Here is a 17,668-nt window from a genome sequence, read left to right on the forward strand (position 1 = left end):
CCTAAAGTGATGGCCTCCAAGTGTCTACTCAGGGGGCTGGGGTTGTGGCTCAGCAGTAGAGCGCTCGCCTCGCATGTGCAAGGTCCTGGGTTTGATCCTCAGCGCCACATAAAAATAAAATAAAGTCATTGTAAAAAAAAATGTCTACTCTGCCTGCTGTTCCTCCTCCCTGGGAGATAGCTATGGATCACTCTGTCACTTAAATTATGTCACCAAATATTTGCAGCTTTGAAAACTGCCAGGCAGCTTCCATTCTAATTCCTGAACTGGTTTCCTGCTCCCTAGGGTTCTGCTCCTCTGTCCCATCTTTCCCATGTCTTCTTGGTAGCGGTTCCCTGAAGCTACCTCAGCTAACACCACTGGGGAGCCAGTTCTGGCCAGGTTGACGGTGACTCCACAGCCTCCCTCCTCCAACAGCAGGAGCCGGGGCATCCTGAACCTTCTGGAGACCAGTCTTGCTAAGCCAGTAGCTACGAGGCTCTGCACTACTTCTGGCAACTCTGGGGATCCCTGGGAAGGGAGGAAACACATGGAGCATGGGTGCCACCAACCCCACTCCCATGTCCAGGTAGATGCCGCCAACCTACCCAGACATTCTTCCTCACTGAGTCTGGATACAGCGCTTCTGTCAAGCACCACCCATGCATAAAAACGGGAACTTGCCCACGATCCCTGTTACTTGCAGTTGCTACAGGCCTGATATTCTCTGAGTGAATTTTGCACCAGCAGCATAAGACCCAGTTCTCTGAGGGGGAACTGACCTGCGTAAAAATCTTTGATGGAATCTCATCATTCAGTAAGAAGTCCAGGCAGGTGCCAGGTGAGTTAGGGGTGAGGTAAAGGATGATCTTCTCATGAGTGTGAACCAAGGGGCTCCTGAGGGTCTGCATGGGGAGGCTCTCAGGGGAGGTTCCCAGCAGGAACTGACCTGACCGGAAAAGAGCCAGAGCAGACTGGTGGGGTAGGAGGAGTGTGGGAGCTGAGCCCTGGGGAAGGAGACACCTTTGGGGGTGGCGGCCCATGTCAGGCCTTACCTTAGTGTTGCCACTGCCCCCAGGGAGAAGAAGGAGTCAGACGGGAGAACCATCCACTGTTTTAAAACAGGCGCCACAGCCCTCCAAGCCAGAGGCCAAGGGCAGAGAGGGCCTGGACGCCTGCAGGCAGAGGAGCCATCCAGCTCCAAGCTGTCCCATCTTTCTCCTTTAGGGACCCGGAGCTTACGGGAGAGGGTGAGGGCAGAGTGGGCAGGGGAGGCGAGGGTGGCACCTGCCCTGCCATGAGGGCACAGGTCCTGGCAGGTAGTTGTCACCGCTGCTTGGGCAGCGATGGGGCAGTGACAACCGGGGTACAAGCAAATGGTTTCCAGAAAGAAAGGCAGCGCAGGACCAGGGCTGTGGGGGTGCTGTGCAGAGGTGTTAGGTTTGGGGGCCAGTTTGAGTCAACATGTATTCCTAGGAAAAAGGGAAAGTTCTGACAGTGAGCAATACCCTGGCATGTGACACTCAGGGGGACCCAGGGGCTACTCGGGAGCGCTGTGGAAGCCCCAGAAAGCCCACCCTCTGTGGAGGGGGCTGCACGCCTCCCCTCCCTCTTCCCCGTGTTCCTCTCACACTGCAAACACAGCTCAGTGAATCACCAGGCTAGTTCACTTCCTATCTCCCCGCTGACATGAGTCCAGGAGCTTCCCCAGTGGGCGTGACTCACTGGAAAGAGTGTCTCCTGGGTCATTAAAAGAGGGGAAAGGAGGGACTGAAACATTCGATTCGAAGCAAATTATATAGAAAGGAGACACACTCCATCTAATTCTGACACTGAATCTGCTTTTCCCAAATAAAGAGACCTAACAAATGAGCTTTGAAGGGAACACAGTGCCAAGATGTTCCCAGAAAGGATTAAATCTTCAAAACAATGCAAATGAAACTCGGTAAACAGGTCGATCAGCTGATTAGCATGAAAAGACAGCTGCCAGGCATGGGGACACACCCCTGGAACCCCAGCCACTAGGGAGGCCGGGACAGGAGGATGGCAAATTCCAGGGCAGCCTGGGCAACTCTGCAAGAACCTGTCTCCGAATAAAATAAAGAGGGCCGGGATGTGGCTAGAGGTAAAGCGTCATCCCCTCCCCCAAAAGGGGAAGACTATTTATCTGCTAAACTCGCACGTGCACAAGAAATAGGGTGTCTATCTCCTTGAACATGCTTCATCATGCTTGAGAAGGATGCCACCAGTGTCCCCTGTCAAGGGCGGGACCCCTAAGGGCCACCTGGGACTGTCTCTGCTCTGGGATCATGCACTCAGCTGGCTTGACGGTGGAGTGGTATCTCACAGAGTGGATCTGAACTGTCCCTCAAGGGCCCACATTGGGACGCTTCAGGAGGTGGGGACTAGTGGAAGAGAGTCAGGTCATTGGTGGTGTGCCCTTGGAGGGGATATTGGTACTCTGTCCCCTTCTTCTTTCTGTTTCCTGGTTTCCATGAACTGAGCAGCTTTGCTCCACCTTGGATGCCCACTGTGATGTTCTGCTCCACCACAGGTCCAAAAGCAACGGCGCCAGCCAACCATGGGTTGACACCTCTGAAGCGGTAAGCCCAAATAAACTTTTCCTCCTTAAAATTTGATTACCTCAGGTATTTTGTCACAGCAATGACAACCAAAGAGGTTAACACAAGAGGCTGAGACACAAAATGGAACCTGGCAACTACTGCCCTCTCCCCTCAACCCCTCAGCGCCCCTCCTCCGGCTCCCCTCCCCTGGCCATGGCAAACCTTGCTAATGGGGCCTTTTGACCAGATAGAAAACATTCACAGGCAGAGAGGACACAGGGAAGGGAAGAGTCGCCCTCCGGAGCAATTTTAGAAGTCCTTGGCTAACAACAACAAATCTAGGAGCAGCCTCAGGATCTTCCTAAACCCAGTGCCCAGGAAGGTACTGTGTCCACTCCGCTCCCTGGAGTGGACACAAGAGAGGAGCCCTATCTGTTCTTCTAGGAATGAGGGAGGGGCAGAGCACTGTGGGCCTTGGTGGATTAGGGCTCAAGTGAGGTTCTAACCCCCATCATTTACATGATCTTTGCAAGACATGGCATCTCTACTTCAGTTTCCTCATCTGTAAAATAGGAATAACGAAACCAGCCCCTTAGTGTGCAGATACACTGAGAAAATGAAAAGAAAGTGCTTATTGTTACTATACTTAATAAAGCACATCAGAGGGCTGCGGCTGGGGCTCAGTGGTAGAGTGCTCGCCTGGCATGCACGAGGCACTGGGTTCCATCCTCAGCACCACGTAAATGTAAAATAAAGATACCGTGCCACCTAAAACTTAAGAACAAATATTAAAAAAAATAAAGCACATTAGAGGGCCCAATATTATTATTGTAATTTCTATTTCTTACTTAATTGTTGATATCGATACAAACTTCAGGTTAGTTTGGAAAGTATAAGGAACAGTATTAATGCTATGAAACCTTGACACATCTAAATGCCTTTTCATTTGTCCAGAAAATTGAGGATTTTATATCTAATCTAGTAAAATATAAATGAGAATGACCTGGTCTGATTTAGGTACACTAAAAAATAAAGTTTTTAAGGTCAGTGTAGTATGGTAATTTTCCTGAGCAAAAGTACCTTTTGGGTCATGCTATTTCTGGACACGGAGTTCCCAGAAGCACATGATTATCTCATATTATAACACCTACGCACTATTTACTTTTCCAAGTTGTGCAGTGGTTTGAAGGCTTCCTGTGATCTTGGGCCCCATAAGGAAAACTGCATTCTATGCCCTCTGGATGATGTGACCCCAGGAACAGCAACACCACCGGGTCTGCACACTCCATCAATCAACACTAAGCCGTGTCACCTGTTGAAAAACGTCAGCATGGTCTCGTGGATGGGGATTGCCTGGATCTTGCTGTTCAGCTGCAGGTAGGCCCACATGAGTAAAGTTTTCAGAAGATGAAACTCGCTGAAGGTGAACAACCTGGTCAAGGGAAAAGAACAGGGAGAAGTTTCAGGAACAGGAACCATTGCACCATTTGTAAGAAAACAAAGTCAAAAGTGAGGTTAGGAAGGAGACTGAACGCGGCCCAGACTCTGACAGAAGAGGACCACTGGGTCAGGGCAGCTCCTCTGGTGATGCGCAGAGGGTGGTAGGGCGGTGGGGTGGGGGTCGGGGCTGGAACCTCAGCAGCCTGATGCTGGGCCCAGTGCTTCCCCACCCGCCACCCACTGTGCTGCTGCAAATCAGTGCAGTCATCTGAGGAGCTCTAAAGAGGTTTTCTGCAGGTTTTATTCATTTATTTATTTAGGATGCTTGCAAGGCAAGTGCTCTCACAGAGCCATACCCCCAGCCCTTCACGGATTTTAAAATTGAATTCTGACCACAAACCTGCAAAGTTGGGGTATAGTCCTTACTTTTACAGATGTGGAAATGGAGATGGATCCTAAGTCTATTCAAAATTTTAATGTGTTATTTTCATCATGGATTTTTTTTCATTGGTTTTAAAATATTGCACAAAAATAGACTTTATCATCACTGAGTGTTTTCGGTAATTTTTTTTTTTTTTTTTTGCATCCAAGTGAGTGCCTCATTGACTCTTCCCAAATCCTGGCCCTGATTGAAGGCTGAACGTGAGCAACTCATTCAAGGCCACACGGAACTGGGCCTGGGGCAGGAAACTCTTGGATGTTACTAAACTGCAGTTGCCATTTCCTCATCTGTGGAAGAGCAACAGCACCAGCTGAAGACAGGAAGTGGTGACACTCTGTATGAGTTTCCCATTGCTGCTGTAACAAACAGTCACAAACCAAATGGCTTAAAACAACATACATTTATTTTCTTATCATTCTGGAAGTCAGAAGTACAAAAAAGATCTCACTGGGCTCAGGTCAAGGTGTGAGCAGGAATGGCTCTTTCTGGGGGTTCTTGGGAGAGTTGTGTCCTGGCAAATCTCAGCACCCTTGGCTTGTGGCCCATTCCCTGGTCTTCAAGCCAGCAATATAGCATCTTCCAGTCTTCCTTTGATTCTAACCCTTTAGCCTCCGTCTGTATACTTAAGGGATGCTTGAGATGATGTTGGGCCCACCCAGAGAATCCAGGGTAAGCTCAGTTTGAAGTTAACTTTCATTTCATCTATGACTTTAAATCCTCTTTGCTATAAAACCTAAAATATATGCAGGTTCTTGAGATTAGGCCGTGGACATCTTTGGGACCATTATTCCACTGACCATGTATCAACAAAATGCTTAGCACAGTGATTGGCACATTACTGGGTACTCAGTGAATGGCAGCACTAGATCACAAATGGCAGGGCTGGACCCAGCTCTGGAGCCCAGGCTGCACCTGCAGCAGCAGGAGGCCTGTCCTCAATGACCCTTGATGCCAAAGAGCCGCTGTTGCTCTCCGTCAGTCAGCTCTTAAGCAGGGGCAAACAGTGCCTCGGGCAGCCTATGCTGACTAGATCATCTAGGAAGTCATTTACATGGTTCTTAAACTCACTGATATTTTCAGTTTCTGATCACGGACATGCCGTGAAATATGTCACAGCCTCTTCATTCACCACTTTGAGGGGTCATGGTGGGTGGAACCCACTTTAAAGGGCAATGGAAAGTCACCCACACCTCTCATGCTATCTCTGGACAGAATAGGGCTGTATTGTTTCCCTCATTTGGTTTTCAGATCACCCACAAATGATGGACTTTGATCTGCCTAGACAGGATCAAGCTGGTCACTGATGGAGGGACCAGGAGTAAAGAGGCAGCAAAGGGACCCCACACAGAGCTGCTTGGTGCAAAGTCCCCAACAAGAACTTTGCCAGTGGGGTCAGAAGCGGAGTGACTTTCAGAGCAGACTCCCACTTGAGGCTCTCAAGCCTAGGAGGCTCTTTGACATCTTACCAAAGAGGGGCTAGCAGCAGCTGGGGAGTGAAGGGGGCTCCGGGGCTCGGGATTCTGGTTCTGTTCATGAAGGGCAGTTAGTGAACTCAAGTGCTCTCCTGAGGCCAGCACAGAACCCAACCCTATCAGCTCTGCAGTGAGTAACCACGTCGAGGGCATTCAAACACATTTCATTCACCCAAGAGCTCTGATGGCCTCAACCCACAGACACTCCAAGCCTCCACACAGGCCAACAACCGGCTGAGCATGGTGCTCATGGGGGCCCTTGCAAACTAACTGGTGTCTGTTCTTCAGGAGGAAAAAAAACCTTTTCACAAGACACTGTCTTCTAATTTTATTTCTTAAGAAAATTGTATATAAACAACAAAAGCCCCTTTCTGCGTATGTACCATGGAGAAAGTCAACTGCTCGGGAACAAAGAGGAACAAGGAAACCCTCATGGCATGGTCTGCCCAGGCAAGAAAGAGAACTCAAAAGGCCTTCGGGAGAGTAAGAAAAGACTGCTGTGTGCTCCTTCCCTCGACCCTTCACAAGGAAGGAGAAGAATGCTAAAGAGATGCAATCACAGGGAGAGAGCACAAGGCAGGGTGAGTGTGCACCCCATGTCACTGTCCCTGAGATGTCGGTCTGAAATGTCAACCTCCACAAGACATCATGCACGATTCTTGGGTGCACATGTACATACTAAGAGCTTAATCACATGGATCGTATCCACACAAGCTCCTAACTGTGGTTTAATTGTCTTTAGGAAGGAATGGGACTGGAGGGGACCCAGGTGACCTGCTTTATCAGTGCTGTTTTATTTCTTAACTCATGACGAAATGTTACTCTTTGGTCATTTTGGGAGGTAGCTGCAATTGTTTTGTATAATCCGCCTACCTTTGTAAAGTATTTTTTTTTACAACAACAACAAAAAAACACAACAGATTAATTTAGACAACTTTTTGGTCACTGTGACCAAAAGACTAGACAAGAATAATGTCAAGGAGGAAAAGTTATTTGGGGTACACAGTTTCCGAGGTCTCAGTCCATAGATGACTAACTCCATTGCTCTGGGCCCAACATGAGGCAGAACATCTTGGTGGAAGGGTGTGGTGGAGGAAATCAGCTCAGGACATGGCATTAGGAAGCAGAGAGAATTCTGCTCCCCAGGGACCAAATATAAAACCCAAAGTCACACCCCAGTGACATATCTTCTCCAGCCTCATCCCTATAGCTGCCTATAGCTACCACTCAGTTAATCCATTCAAGTGGGTTAATGCACTGATGAGGTTAAGGCTCACAACCAAATCGTTTCATTTCTGAACCTTCCTGCATTGTCTTAGACATGAACTTTTGGAGACACCTCATATTCAAACCATAACAAAGATCAATATACTTGTTGACTCGACTGTCCATAAGGACAAACAAGGCCTCATGCACACACATCAGCTGACTGCTAATGACCACAGCTATGAGACCACTCTGACCTGGGTTCAAATCCCAGTTCTCCTGCAGCATGGGGGGAGATTTGACTGACCTCTTCATTTTCTGGAGTCCCCCTTCCCCAAGTGAGAAATGCAGAAGGCAGCACTCCCCCATCGGGCTGCTGTGGGAACGAGTCGTGGGGATGACCCATTCAGAGCTGCAGTGTACAAGTGCTCCCTAGCCATAGGTACTGTTATTGTTTACCAGAGAAGCAACGGTTTCAGGTTCAACTACTACATTAGATAGGGACACGTTGGTGTTCAAGACGCTGTGGGAACCCTACACCATCCTATCCTGCAGGCATGTCAGGGACCCTGGGACCCTGAGACTCCGTGGCCATAGACAGGAAGCTGGGAGAATTGGAAACAGAGGAGTGTAGGGTCCCCTGTTGCCAGGTAGCTTTTTGTGGAGATGGTACTAGAAGGTCCTCTGAAGTCCCCATCCTCCCAGGTCAACAAGGACATTGGCTTCCAGGAAAACAGAACTTGGATGAAGTTTTAATAAACGAGAGTTACAAGAACAAGGTGACCTAGTGGTGACCTCTAAGGAGAAAATTAATTGAAAACTAAGTGCCTAAGCAAATAAATTAAAACCCGAGGCCCAGGAGGTCAGGAAAACCGTGGATATTTGACCCAAGGCTGTTTACAAATGGAAAGTAAAACTCCAAAAAGAGATGAAGTCAAGGGCCTTCAGACGGGAAAGGCGGAAAGGCCCAGAAGTCACAGCATCTGCTAAGAAATGGATGTTGTTCCAAACACCCACAGCCACAAGCTGGGGGTCGGTGACAGCGGGCGGCTGGAGGGACAGCTGAGTGGGGCCAGGGGTGCCCCATCCCTGACCTCAGGTTTGGCATTTCCACACTTCCTGCTCTGGGGCAGGAGACTTCTCGGGTCACCCAGGGTCCTGCTGAGCTCTTCCTGGTGCTAGGCCACCTCTGCCTCCTTAGGAAGGAGCAGAGGTTCAGGGTCAGGGCAGGACGTGGACTCTGGAGCCAGGGGAGGCCTTGTCCAGCCCTTCATTAGCCCTCCCATCTCAGGGATAGCAGTTTTACCTGCCAGGTGGGGTGTGGGGATGGAGAGGGACAGTATTCCTAGCACAGCGCACACGGGAAAGCACTCCCTAACAGGCTCACTCTTAGGTGCAGGCCGGGGTACAAAATCCACCAGCCAGCACCCTGGACCTCGGCAGGTCCCCTGAGGACCCCAGGTCTGGCTATGTTCCTGGAAGGTACCCCTCTTCTTGCACCCTCTACCTCCACCCACAAGCTGCAAACAGCAGACCCCTGGAGAACAGCGCCCATGCTGGGGTGAGTCTGGTCACCCTCCCCTGTCCACTTGGGCACGTGGGCCCATGACGTGACTGAGGCCATGCAAGGCTCTTGCCTCCTTGAGCCGCACGGCCCTGAACTGTCCATGCAAGTGCCTCCTGCGGAGGGCTGGGGGCGCAGGCCGCCGGGTCCCACTCAGTCACGTCTGCCCAGGCTGGCGAGTCTAGACACCGGATGCGTCATGCTCCTGACCTCTTTTCCTGCCCAGTGTGCGTCTTGCCAGGCCTGTGCCATCACCGACGTGCTGATTGTGGTCAGACAGCTTTCCTCATTTTTGGCTAAATGCTTCCAGGGTAGGACAGCTCAGTCTTTCCAAGGGAGGGACCGTGTTATGAAAAGTCTAAGGGATGCCAGGTTTATCTGTTCTTCAATAATTTCAAGAACTTTTCTCCACTGGAGGGTGAGGTGGAGGGTGGGGGACACATGAGTGGGGTACACCAGTGCCCTGGGGGCTGCTCGGGGGCCAGGCTCCTGGGGTCTTCTCTGACAACGTGGTCTCCCTCAACACCAGGACTCTGTCACGTGAGGGGCCCTGCAGACCCCTGTGTACCCTGAATCCCTGGGATGGGCTGATGATCTAGAATGGGATAGATCTTTCCAGATGTAATTTCTAAAAGTGGGACATTTTCTACCACATAAATGCTAGGACATACTTATTTTCTAACATGCCACTAAGATTTTGAGTAGACTTTAGTTTTCACTTTTGAAATTTACCCAAAGGGAGCACAACCCTGGAAATTTGGCAATGAATACCAAGGAGCTTTTCAAGAGAGCCCCAGAGAGACTTGACGACTAAATGCAAGATGTGATCCTAGACTGAATCCTGCATTAGAGTGGGAAACGCTATCACGGACAGTGTCGGTCAAGGGGTCTAAGTATCACATCCATGATAAATTTCTTGACATTGATAATTACCCTGGGGTTATATTAAGCAAATTCTTTTTCTGGGGAGATAAACACTGAAGCATTTGGGATAAAGAAGCATAATATATGCAACTTATCCCCAAGTAGTTCAGAAAAAATATGTGGACCTGTGGATATGCACAGAGAAGCAAACGAGAAAGCAAGCAGGGCAGAAACTGACCCATAGGGAGACTCAGGGTAAAGCATCTAAAAATTGTCTCCACTTTACAATGGTCTGATTTATAAGTTTTCAGCTTTACTATGGTGGGAAAGTTATGTGCATCAGTAGAAATGATACTTTGAATTTTAATCTTTTTCCAGGCCAGGGATATGTCCTTTTTCCTGCTGTTGCGCAGGGGCAGGGCCAGCGCCTCATCACAGCTCCCAGCCAGCTGGCGCCCTCTAGTGGGCGTGTTGCCTGGCTGTGACACTCGGGAGGCGAGGTGCATCCCGTGCAATTTCAGCTTATGCTGGGTTCACTGGATGCAAGGCCGTTGTAAGTTGAGGAGCATCTGTAGAGATATTCTTTATGCTGTTCTTATTTTTCTCTAAGTTCAAAATTCATTTCAAAATATTGTTTAAAAAATGAATTTTAAAAAGCCATTTTGACTTTAATTTCACTTATGGAAAGTCAATGCAGGGAGCTCATGTGAGAGGAAGATAAATGTGCATTAAAGGACATTCATCCATCTGCTACTTATATTGGTAAAACATTGGGAATAGCCTGAAAGTCAAGCACTGAGAATGTTCCCATGAACCACTCAGAGGGATAAGAAGGAATCTGGCAGGGGACAGCTTGCCCAGAGGCCCTGTGTGGTTGAGAAATCAGCAGGGGAGTCTGAGAAAGGTCCCTGTGGCTGCTGCTTGGTGTGTGAGATGCAGGAGCAGAGAGCAGAGCAGAAGGCCCTGGACTGGACAGGGTTGGAAGGGAGTCAAGACCAGAGGCAGGACGCCACCCTAGAGGGTGCTGGCTGAGGTGGTCCCTGAGAGACGTGGAGGTTTGGCCTCGGGCTGGGGCTGGGGCTGGGCTCGTAGCCATACTGGAGCTCAGTTTGGAAGCAAAGAAGGCCTCATAGTCAAGGAGAGGCCAAAGAGGTATCCAGAGGACTCTCACGGTTCTACCTTGTGCAGCCGTCGATGGTCCCGGGACACTGGGGTGGATGGGGTTGCAGTAAAGGGCGGGGGATACTGAAGGTTGACTCTTGGCCTTAATTTTCAGAGAGACCAATAGGCAGTCACGTGTTCAGGTGGAGGATGACTCCGCAAAGGAGTCCGGGCTGGATGGGAGGTTTTATTTTCCTTTTCCCGCCTTTCCCTGTTTTCCAAATTTTCCCACAACAAGTGTGTGACTGTCTGGGAGCAGCAAGTTTGGAATCAAGGAGGACAAGGGTATGTCCTGCAGGGATGTGGGTGCAGCCACCCTGGGGAATCTCCCTTCCCGACAGCCCCCCACTCTCTTCCATACCCACCCTGGGCAGCACCCCCAGAATTAGCTCTGACCTGGGGGACCTCAGCACCTTTTGGAGCAGCTCCTGAGGGATATGCCGAAGATGGATCTGGGTCGCCATCAGAGGGACCAAGTTCATTTCCAGCCACTTCTCGCAAGCCGTGGTGAGCTGCTCTTCCTTGTACTGAGAAGACAAAACACGGCGCTCGACGGAGGAATTCCTGGCTCTCAGCGCCCTCTGCTGGCCGTCAGTGATACTGCACACATGCTAGAGTCTCGAAAAGCACAGAACCGGCTTACTAGGCTCAAGGTATGGCACTCTGACTATTTGAACCAGTCCTCTCTGCCACCCTATGAGGCTAGCTTCCAGTTAACCCTATTTTTACTTATGGAGAAACTGAGGCTCCAAGGTTTCTGTTCTTCCCATGGGAACACACTAGTAAGTGGCAGAGCCAGGAGCAAACCCAGGTTGTCTGACCTTGGGCCTTGCATGTGCAGACCTCTGGGCTGTCAACCGATCTCCTGAGGGCCCGGGAGGGGCATCCCGTTGGAGTTCTGAGGCACAAACTTTAGAAGCAAGGTTGAAAGGACAAGGAAATTGGAAAAGTCTCCCTGGATCCAGGGACCCTGAGAGGGTCTCTGTACATTTAGCATGTTCTCAGGGCTTAGCATCTGTCCAAGCCAAAGATTTTTTGAGAAATGTCAACTAGAATGTAAAGATGTCACTGAGAGTGACTTTCCAACAGTGTGGGGTGAAGGCAGGGACCACATGGTCTTTGTCAAACAGGTACGTAGGACATTCTTAGAGGTGGTGCTAAGAGCACCTGGCATGGGGCTGTGTGCAAATCCTGCATTGCCTGGAGTAAGTCTGTCTCCTGGTGTGAGTGTCCCTGAGTCAGGGAGGGAGCTGGAATCAGGAAGCCTGAGGCGAGGCCCGCACTGCCCCTCAGCTGCTGGCTACCCTGGGAGTTTGCTCCCTTGGTCAGGTTGCTGTTTTCTCCTCTGGTAATAAGAGCTGGATGACATTATTTGCTTCCAACATGGACACACTTGACTGGGCTCAGGTGGGACAAGATCTCATGGCTCCATTCTAGAATGTTCTGAAAAGTCTGTGCTGTTTCATTGAGAAAGGCCACGCTACACCCTGTTTCTCAACCTCTGAGGTTGTAAGTATTCTACTCTTAATGCATATCTTTAAAAAGAACTCTTTAAAAAAAAAAAAAAACAAGTGCACTCCTTTAGTAAAATAAAATATTTCTAACCTTAAATCGGTGACTTTGAATAGAATTTTTGGAGCTGGGCCTGGCAAGTGAAATCAGAGTCCAGAGTGCTCTTGAAGGCCACACCCCATAATCCCATGCCCCTGGGTCTATGTGCCCTGCCCAGGTGTTCTCACCCTGAGGCCAGCCAGGTAGAAGTTCTTGATGGTGCTTGGCCTGAGTCCATTCATCATCGTGACCACACATCTGCGGAGAGAAAGCTGTTGATCCTGGAGGCCCCTTCAGGCTGCTTTCAGGGAGGGGACCCCAGAGTTTTTCATTCAATTCCAGGAGGGCAGCAGCAACCTTTCACAAGGAAGGGAGCCTCATTTTAGGGATATGGTATTTGTTCAGGCCTGTGACAAAGCACTCCAGGCGGAGGCAGATACAACTCATGATCAAATCCCTCAGAGGCAACAATGTGGCCTTGACACCAGGGCCAAGGTCATTGCTCGGAGCATACATGTCTCCAGATGCCTAAATGAGCTCAAGCTCAGCCAAGAGGGCCAGTTGGTTGTCCTCCCGCCTGGAGTGCTTCCTCCCTGCACTGACTATCATGGCGCTGCTAGTGGGGCCTCAGGTCCTGAGCTGCTCTATGAACAAATGGATTTAGAGAGCCTTTCTGTTAGAAGCCTCAGTCCTCTGTCACGGCCAGGCCTGGTTTACTTGCTCACTCATCCTTCAGGGTCTATTTACTAAGCATGCACCCCGTGCCAGGCACTGGTGAAGACAGAGCTAGTGGCTAGGGGGTGATACACATCGTTAAGTCACCAGGTGGACAGATGACCACATTACTACAGTTAAGGGTTCTAAAGTTAAAGCACAATGTGCCCTGGGAATGCAGAAAAGGTGAATCTAACCTAACAGGGTTAAATCAGAAAAGAGGTCAGAAACCAGAAAAGTAACATTAAAAACGGGAAGGAAGCCAGGCGTGGTGGTGCATACCTGGGAATCCCAGCGGCTCAGGAGGCTGAGGCAGGAGGATTGCGAGTTCAAAGCCAGCCTCAGCAAAAGAGAGGTACTAAGCAACTCAGTGAGACCCTTTCTCTAAATAAAGTGCAAAAGAGGGCTGGGGGTATGGCTCAGTGGTTGACACCTGGTACCAAAAAACAAAAAAAACCCTAAAGGAGCAGGACAAAGAATTGTTTGGGATGGGACTGGGAGACCAGCAGCCCAAGAGAACACAGGGGTGTACCGCCACCTGTGAGGCTAACTTCCTGTTAACCCTATTTTACTTATGGAGAAAATCTGGGTTAGCAGACCAGCAGCGCAGGGGGTGGGCCACACCAAGTCAGCGAGCTGGCAGGACCGAGGGGTGGACTTGCTGGCCGAATGTGGGGCCACGGAAGACTTGACATTCGGTGACTCAACATTCATACCTAATATTAGCCCCTTTTCAGCAAAACCGTCTTAAAGCATGCTCACACCTTTTTAAACAGGGCACCTGAGAACAGCTCTGGGGCTCTCATATGAAGCCCGATCCTGGCTCCGTATCACTCAGAGGCCACCCTAAGGTGTACCTAAGCTACAGGATTTCCAACAACTCTTGCACATTTTAAATGTATTCCTCAAGGAAGCCACCACGAACTAAAATCACCATGGGCCCTTGGGGTAGGGCGCAGACGGCATGCGTCCTCTGCAGCCGTGCACCTGGGCTCTGCCTCTCACAGGTGAAATGGATCAGCCCTCTGTGGACAGCTGCTGTCTCCGCCCTCTACAGAGCAGCCGTGTCCCCTCTGGGCTTGGATTCACTCACTCACTCACTCAGATGAAGAAACAGGAGGTGAAACAAGCCAGGCAGGACATCCCCACCCTCCTCGCTCTCTACACTGACTTGCTCAGGGAATTTGAAAAACAAAGAGCTCTCAGAGGGCACCTCTGTCTTCAGGCACTGGGCACGTGTCCTGCGAGAGCCCGGGAGACGAGCCAGATGCCCTAGGAGACGATTCCCACTAAGGCTTTTCCGTTTGGTTCAGTGCCCTCTCGTAAGCATGAATGGCACCGAGGGGTACTACAGGATTCCAGAAAGGGGACGCTCTGATGGACGTGTTTTCTTATCGTGAGCACCAGCTGACTTGGAATTAATCATACATAGCACAACATGTTCCATTTGGGAGCCTCCGCCCTTCACTCTGCCTGACCTGACTCATTTCCTGTGTCTTGGGCCTGTTGGACAGGAGGCCTTCGAGGACAGTGACCTGCCTATCTGTCCCTTTCTGTCTCCTTGCATCCTGGAGAGGCCAAGAGCTCCTTCTTGAAGGAGTGGGCTGGAGATGAAGGCGTGACTGAATACACGACAGGTGAACCACCCTAGGCAGCCCCACCTGGCCGACTGCTGCTCCAGGGAGGGGGCAGGCCAGCGACAACACGACCACCCAACTGAGCACAGCAGAGTAGTGCCACGTTCGTGGTGTAGGCTTGGGGCTCCTCGACCTCCTTCAGTTCTTGGCTTTCCTACTTAGAACCTGTGTAGCCTTGAAGCCTCAGGCTCCTCGTCTGTAAAATGGGTGTAGTGACAGTACTACCTCCCAGGGGTGCAGAGAAGATGAAAGGAGCCTGTGGAGAATGTGTCTGACTGTAGCAAACGCGCCACCTCAAAGCCCTTTGTGTCCACATCCCTTAAACCCAGGAAAGTTCTGGGAGGCAGATGGCACAAATACTGAGTCACGCTTTACGGTGGAGACGGTTGAGGTATGCGGAGGCCGAGGTGAAGCTTATTGCAGGGCTGAACACAGCCCCTGCAGCTCACGTGCCCGGACTGTGCAAAAAAGTTCAATAAAAACTGGGCGCCTCCGACTCAACCGCCCGAGGCTGGCTGCCTTGCCCCAGCCCCTGGACGTCGCGGGCAGAAGCGGCTCCCTGGGTGTCTAGAGCCCGGTGTCGTCAGGATGGGGAGCTTTCCCAGCGGACGCCAATCCACTCTGAACTCCTGCTGCCCCCTGGCCAGGTCGCTCCTCCTGGGCAGCCTGGTTGGGGCCGCAGGCTCTGAATGCCCAGCAGGGAGGACGCTCCCCACAACCTTGACTTCAATCTTTGCATTTTCTCTGTTCAAAAAGATTTCTAACGTATAACATTCACAGTAATAAAAATATTGTTATAAAAGAAAAACCAAGACTATCTGATACGAGCAGAAAAGATGAGACCTGAGAGGGACGGGGAATGAGCTTGTCCCCAGTGGCCCGTTTAGGGTATGCACGAGATCTAGAAGTTTTTAACCCCCAAGTGAACACAGGTGACAATGACAAGCACCTGGACCTGGGGCTCCTGGGAATTCACTCTGCATACCTGCAGCATCTCCCCAGCCACAGAGCCCCTTCCCCAGTCGCATTTCACTCCTGTGAGTCAAGAATCATTTGGCTAAACTGAGCACGCAGCCGGCTCCAGAGAGCAGGCTCAGGCCCACGCTCCGAGCGCCTGGGGTGGGGGTCGTGCTTTTCTTGGCACACAGGACCCCGGGAGTCAGCCCCGAGAAGAGGACTGTTCCATGCGGTGGGCCGGGAAGGGCGCTTGCACTGGGCCCAGGCCGGCCCTGGCCCTCCTCCTCCTCCTCCTCACCTCTTGAACAGGTGGCTGAACTGCAGGACGTGGGCGGAGGCCAGCACGCCCAGGACTTCTTCCACGTTCATCTCCTCATCCTTCAGGTAGAGGTTCTTCAGAGCCGTGGCGAAGGCTGGGGAGGAGCAGACAAGGGAGGCTCTGCACGAGGCTCTGCACGCCAGGCAGCACCCCAGGGCCTCAGGACTCCTGAGCTGGGTAGGCAGAGACGCCCTTGGAGATAAGGCACAGCTGGACCTGGGGCTGGCACTGCCTGGCCCCTGACGACTCCCCGGGGGAGTTCAGCATGGAGCCAAAGCAAGCTGAGCTCCTGCTGGAAGGACCTTCTCTGGGTCTGTGCCTTGGGGTCACCATGAGAGTGAGACATCTTGGGGATCTCCCCCAACCCGGGGTCTGTGGCCCTGAGGGATCACGAGTGCCTGAATTTGTGCAGAATGCCATGAGTAGGTGGGTGAACTTTTTTCTCCAGAGACAACATACAGCTTCCCATGGACTCTCCTTGGAGTCTGGGGACTTTGGTAAGGAACAGAGACTCCTGGGAGGAGCCAGGACAGCTTGATTGTTCAAGAACTGGCCGGCCTTGGTGGGGTCAGATGGGCTTGGCCTGTTGTGCTATCGCGGTGGACTCTGAGGATGACTGGCTGACCCATGCTTAAGTGGATCATCTCCTAACCTAGCCATTCATAGCTGTGTTGTCACGTGATGTCACACATGCCACTTTAACACAGCAACCCATGACTGGGAAAGGATGGGGACAAAGGGAGCCCAAGAGAGCACCCTGGGGGAGGCCTCTGCTAATAGAAGCCGGTGGGGGTCCTTGGCTGGAGGAGTGGGTGGGTGCTGCTGGGGAGCAAAGGTGGCCCGCTGGTGTGGGCTCTGGAGGGGCAGTGCCACTGTCCCTGGCCTGAGAGGCCGGCTCCCTCCTGCCCCCGGGCTCCTTCCCACGGCAGCACCTCCCTCTCCTACGGTTTCACCGTCTTCGGTTTCTCCCAGGTGCCCTAGCCCCCTTGTCCCTTCTTGCTTGGCACTGTTCGGCACTTTGGACAAGGCTGTGTGTGCCACCTGCATGTTCTGAATCTGGGAATGCTGCCCAGTCAGTGGCACATGGGGACAGAGAAGACAGGGCTGCATTACCAACTCTGGTGACCGCTGGATCGTTGATCTTTAGGGAAATGATCATCCTCTTTACACGGGAGCGTTCTTGGACCTTCCCAGGCAACAGAGCTAGGGAAGGAAGTCAGACAGTGATCTGCAGAGGCCAGCAGTGGAGGCACAGAAGGAGGCTCCCGCTGCCCTTCACTCGCCTGGGTCTCCACAGGCATCCCATTGCATCAGCTCGGTTAATGGACGCATGTTTAAAATAAGTGCTTTTTTAAAAAATACTTTCAGACTCACAGGAAGTTACAGAAGTAGTGTAGAGAGTCCCGGACCTGGGGCCGGCACTGCTCAGCTTCCAATGACCCTTTATGGCCGATGCACATCACCCCCTACCTCCCTCCCTCTGTCCCTCTCCAGGCGTCTCTGGTTCACCTGGGAGTGCACTTGAGCTCCTCGGGTAGGCAGGTCAGGCATTGAGTGGGAGCAGAGTGGCCATCTGTGGGGGACTGAAATGTCCTTCCAGTGGCTGTTGACACTTTGACCCACAGATCTCCAAACTGCAGATGCCTGCCACCAAGGAGTCCCAGGAGGAAGGACTGGGGTCACCAATCCATCCCCAGCCAACCCATCAGCTTGGAGCTGCTCTCAGGCAGCTCTGGGGCAGAAGCCAATGTCCTATCCGTGGCCCCGGGACCTTCATGGCCTCCCACCCCTTCCCCTG

General features: G+C 51.5%; 1 protein-coding gene across 2 annotated transcripts in view; it reads right to left on the bottom strand.

Annotated features, from left to right (window-relative positions):
- The window catches only part of Btbd16 (BTB domain containing 16), a 47,258-nt gene that overhangs the window by 17,119 nt on the left and 12,471 nt on the right, over window positions 1-17,668 (bottom strand). For both annotated transcript variants that reach the window (XM_027930161.2, XM_071610683.1), the window contains exons 6-10: window positions 16,984-17,073; window positions 15,850-15,964; window positions 12,432-12,501; window positions 11,089-11,219; window positions 3,856-3,975 (exon numbers count right to left, since the gene is read on the bottom strand). In XM_027930161.2, coding sequence (XP_027785962.2) covers window positions 3,856-3,975; window positions 11,089-11,219; window positions 12,432-12,501; window positions 15,850-15,964; window positions 16,984-17,073 — 526 coding nt within the window. The remainder of the gene's footprint in view (window positions 1-3,855; window positions 3,976-11,088; window positions 11,220-12,431; window positions 12,502-15,849; window positions 15,965-16,983; window positions 17,074-17,668) is intronic.

The sequence above is a fragment of the Marmota flaviventris genome, chromosome 4, assembly GCF_047511675.1.
Source record: "Marmota flaviventris isolate mMarFla1 chromosome 4, mMarFla1.hap1, whole genome shotgun sequence".
In the NCBI taxonomy this organism is placed as follows: Eukaryota; Metazoa; Chordata; class Mammalia; order Rodentia; family Sciuridae; genus Marmota; species Marmota flaviventris.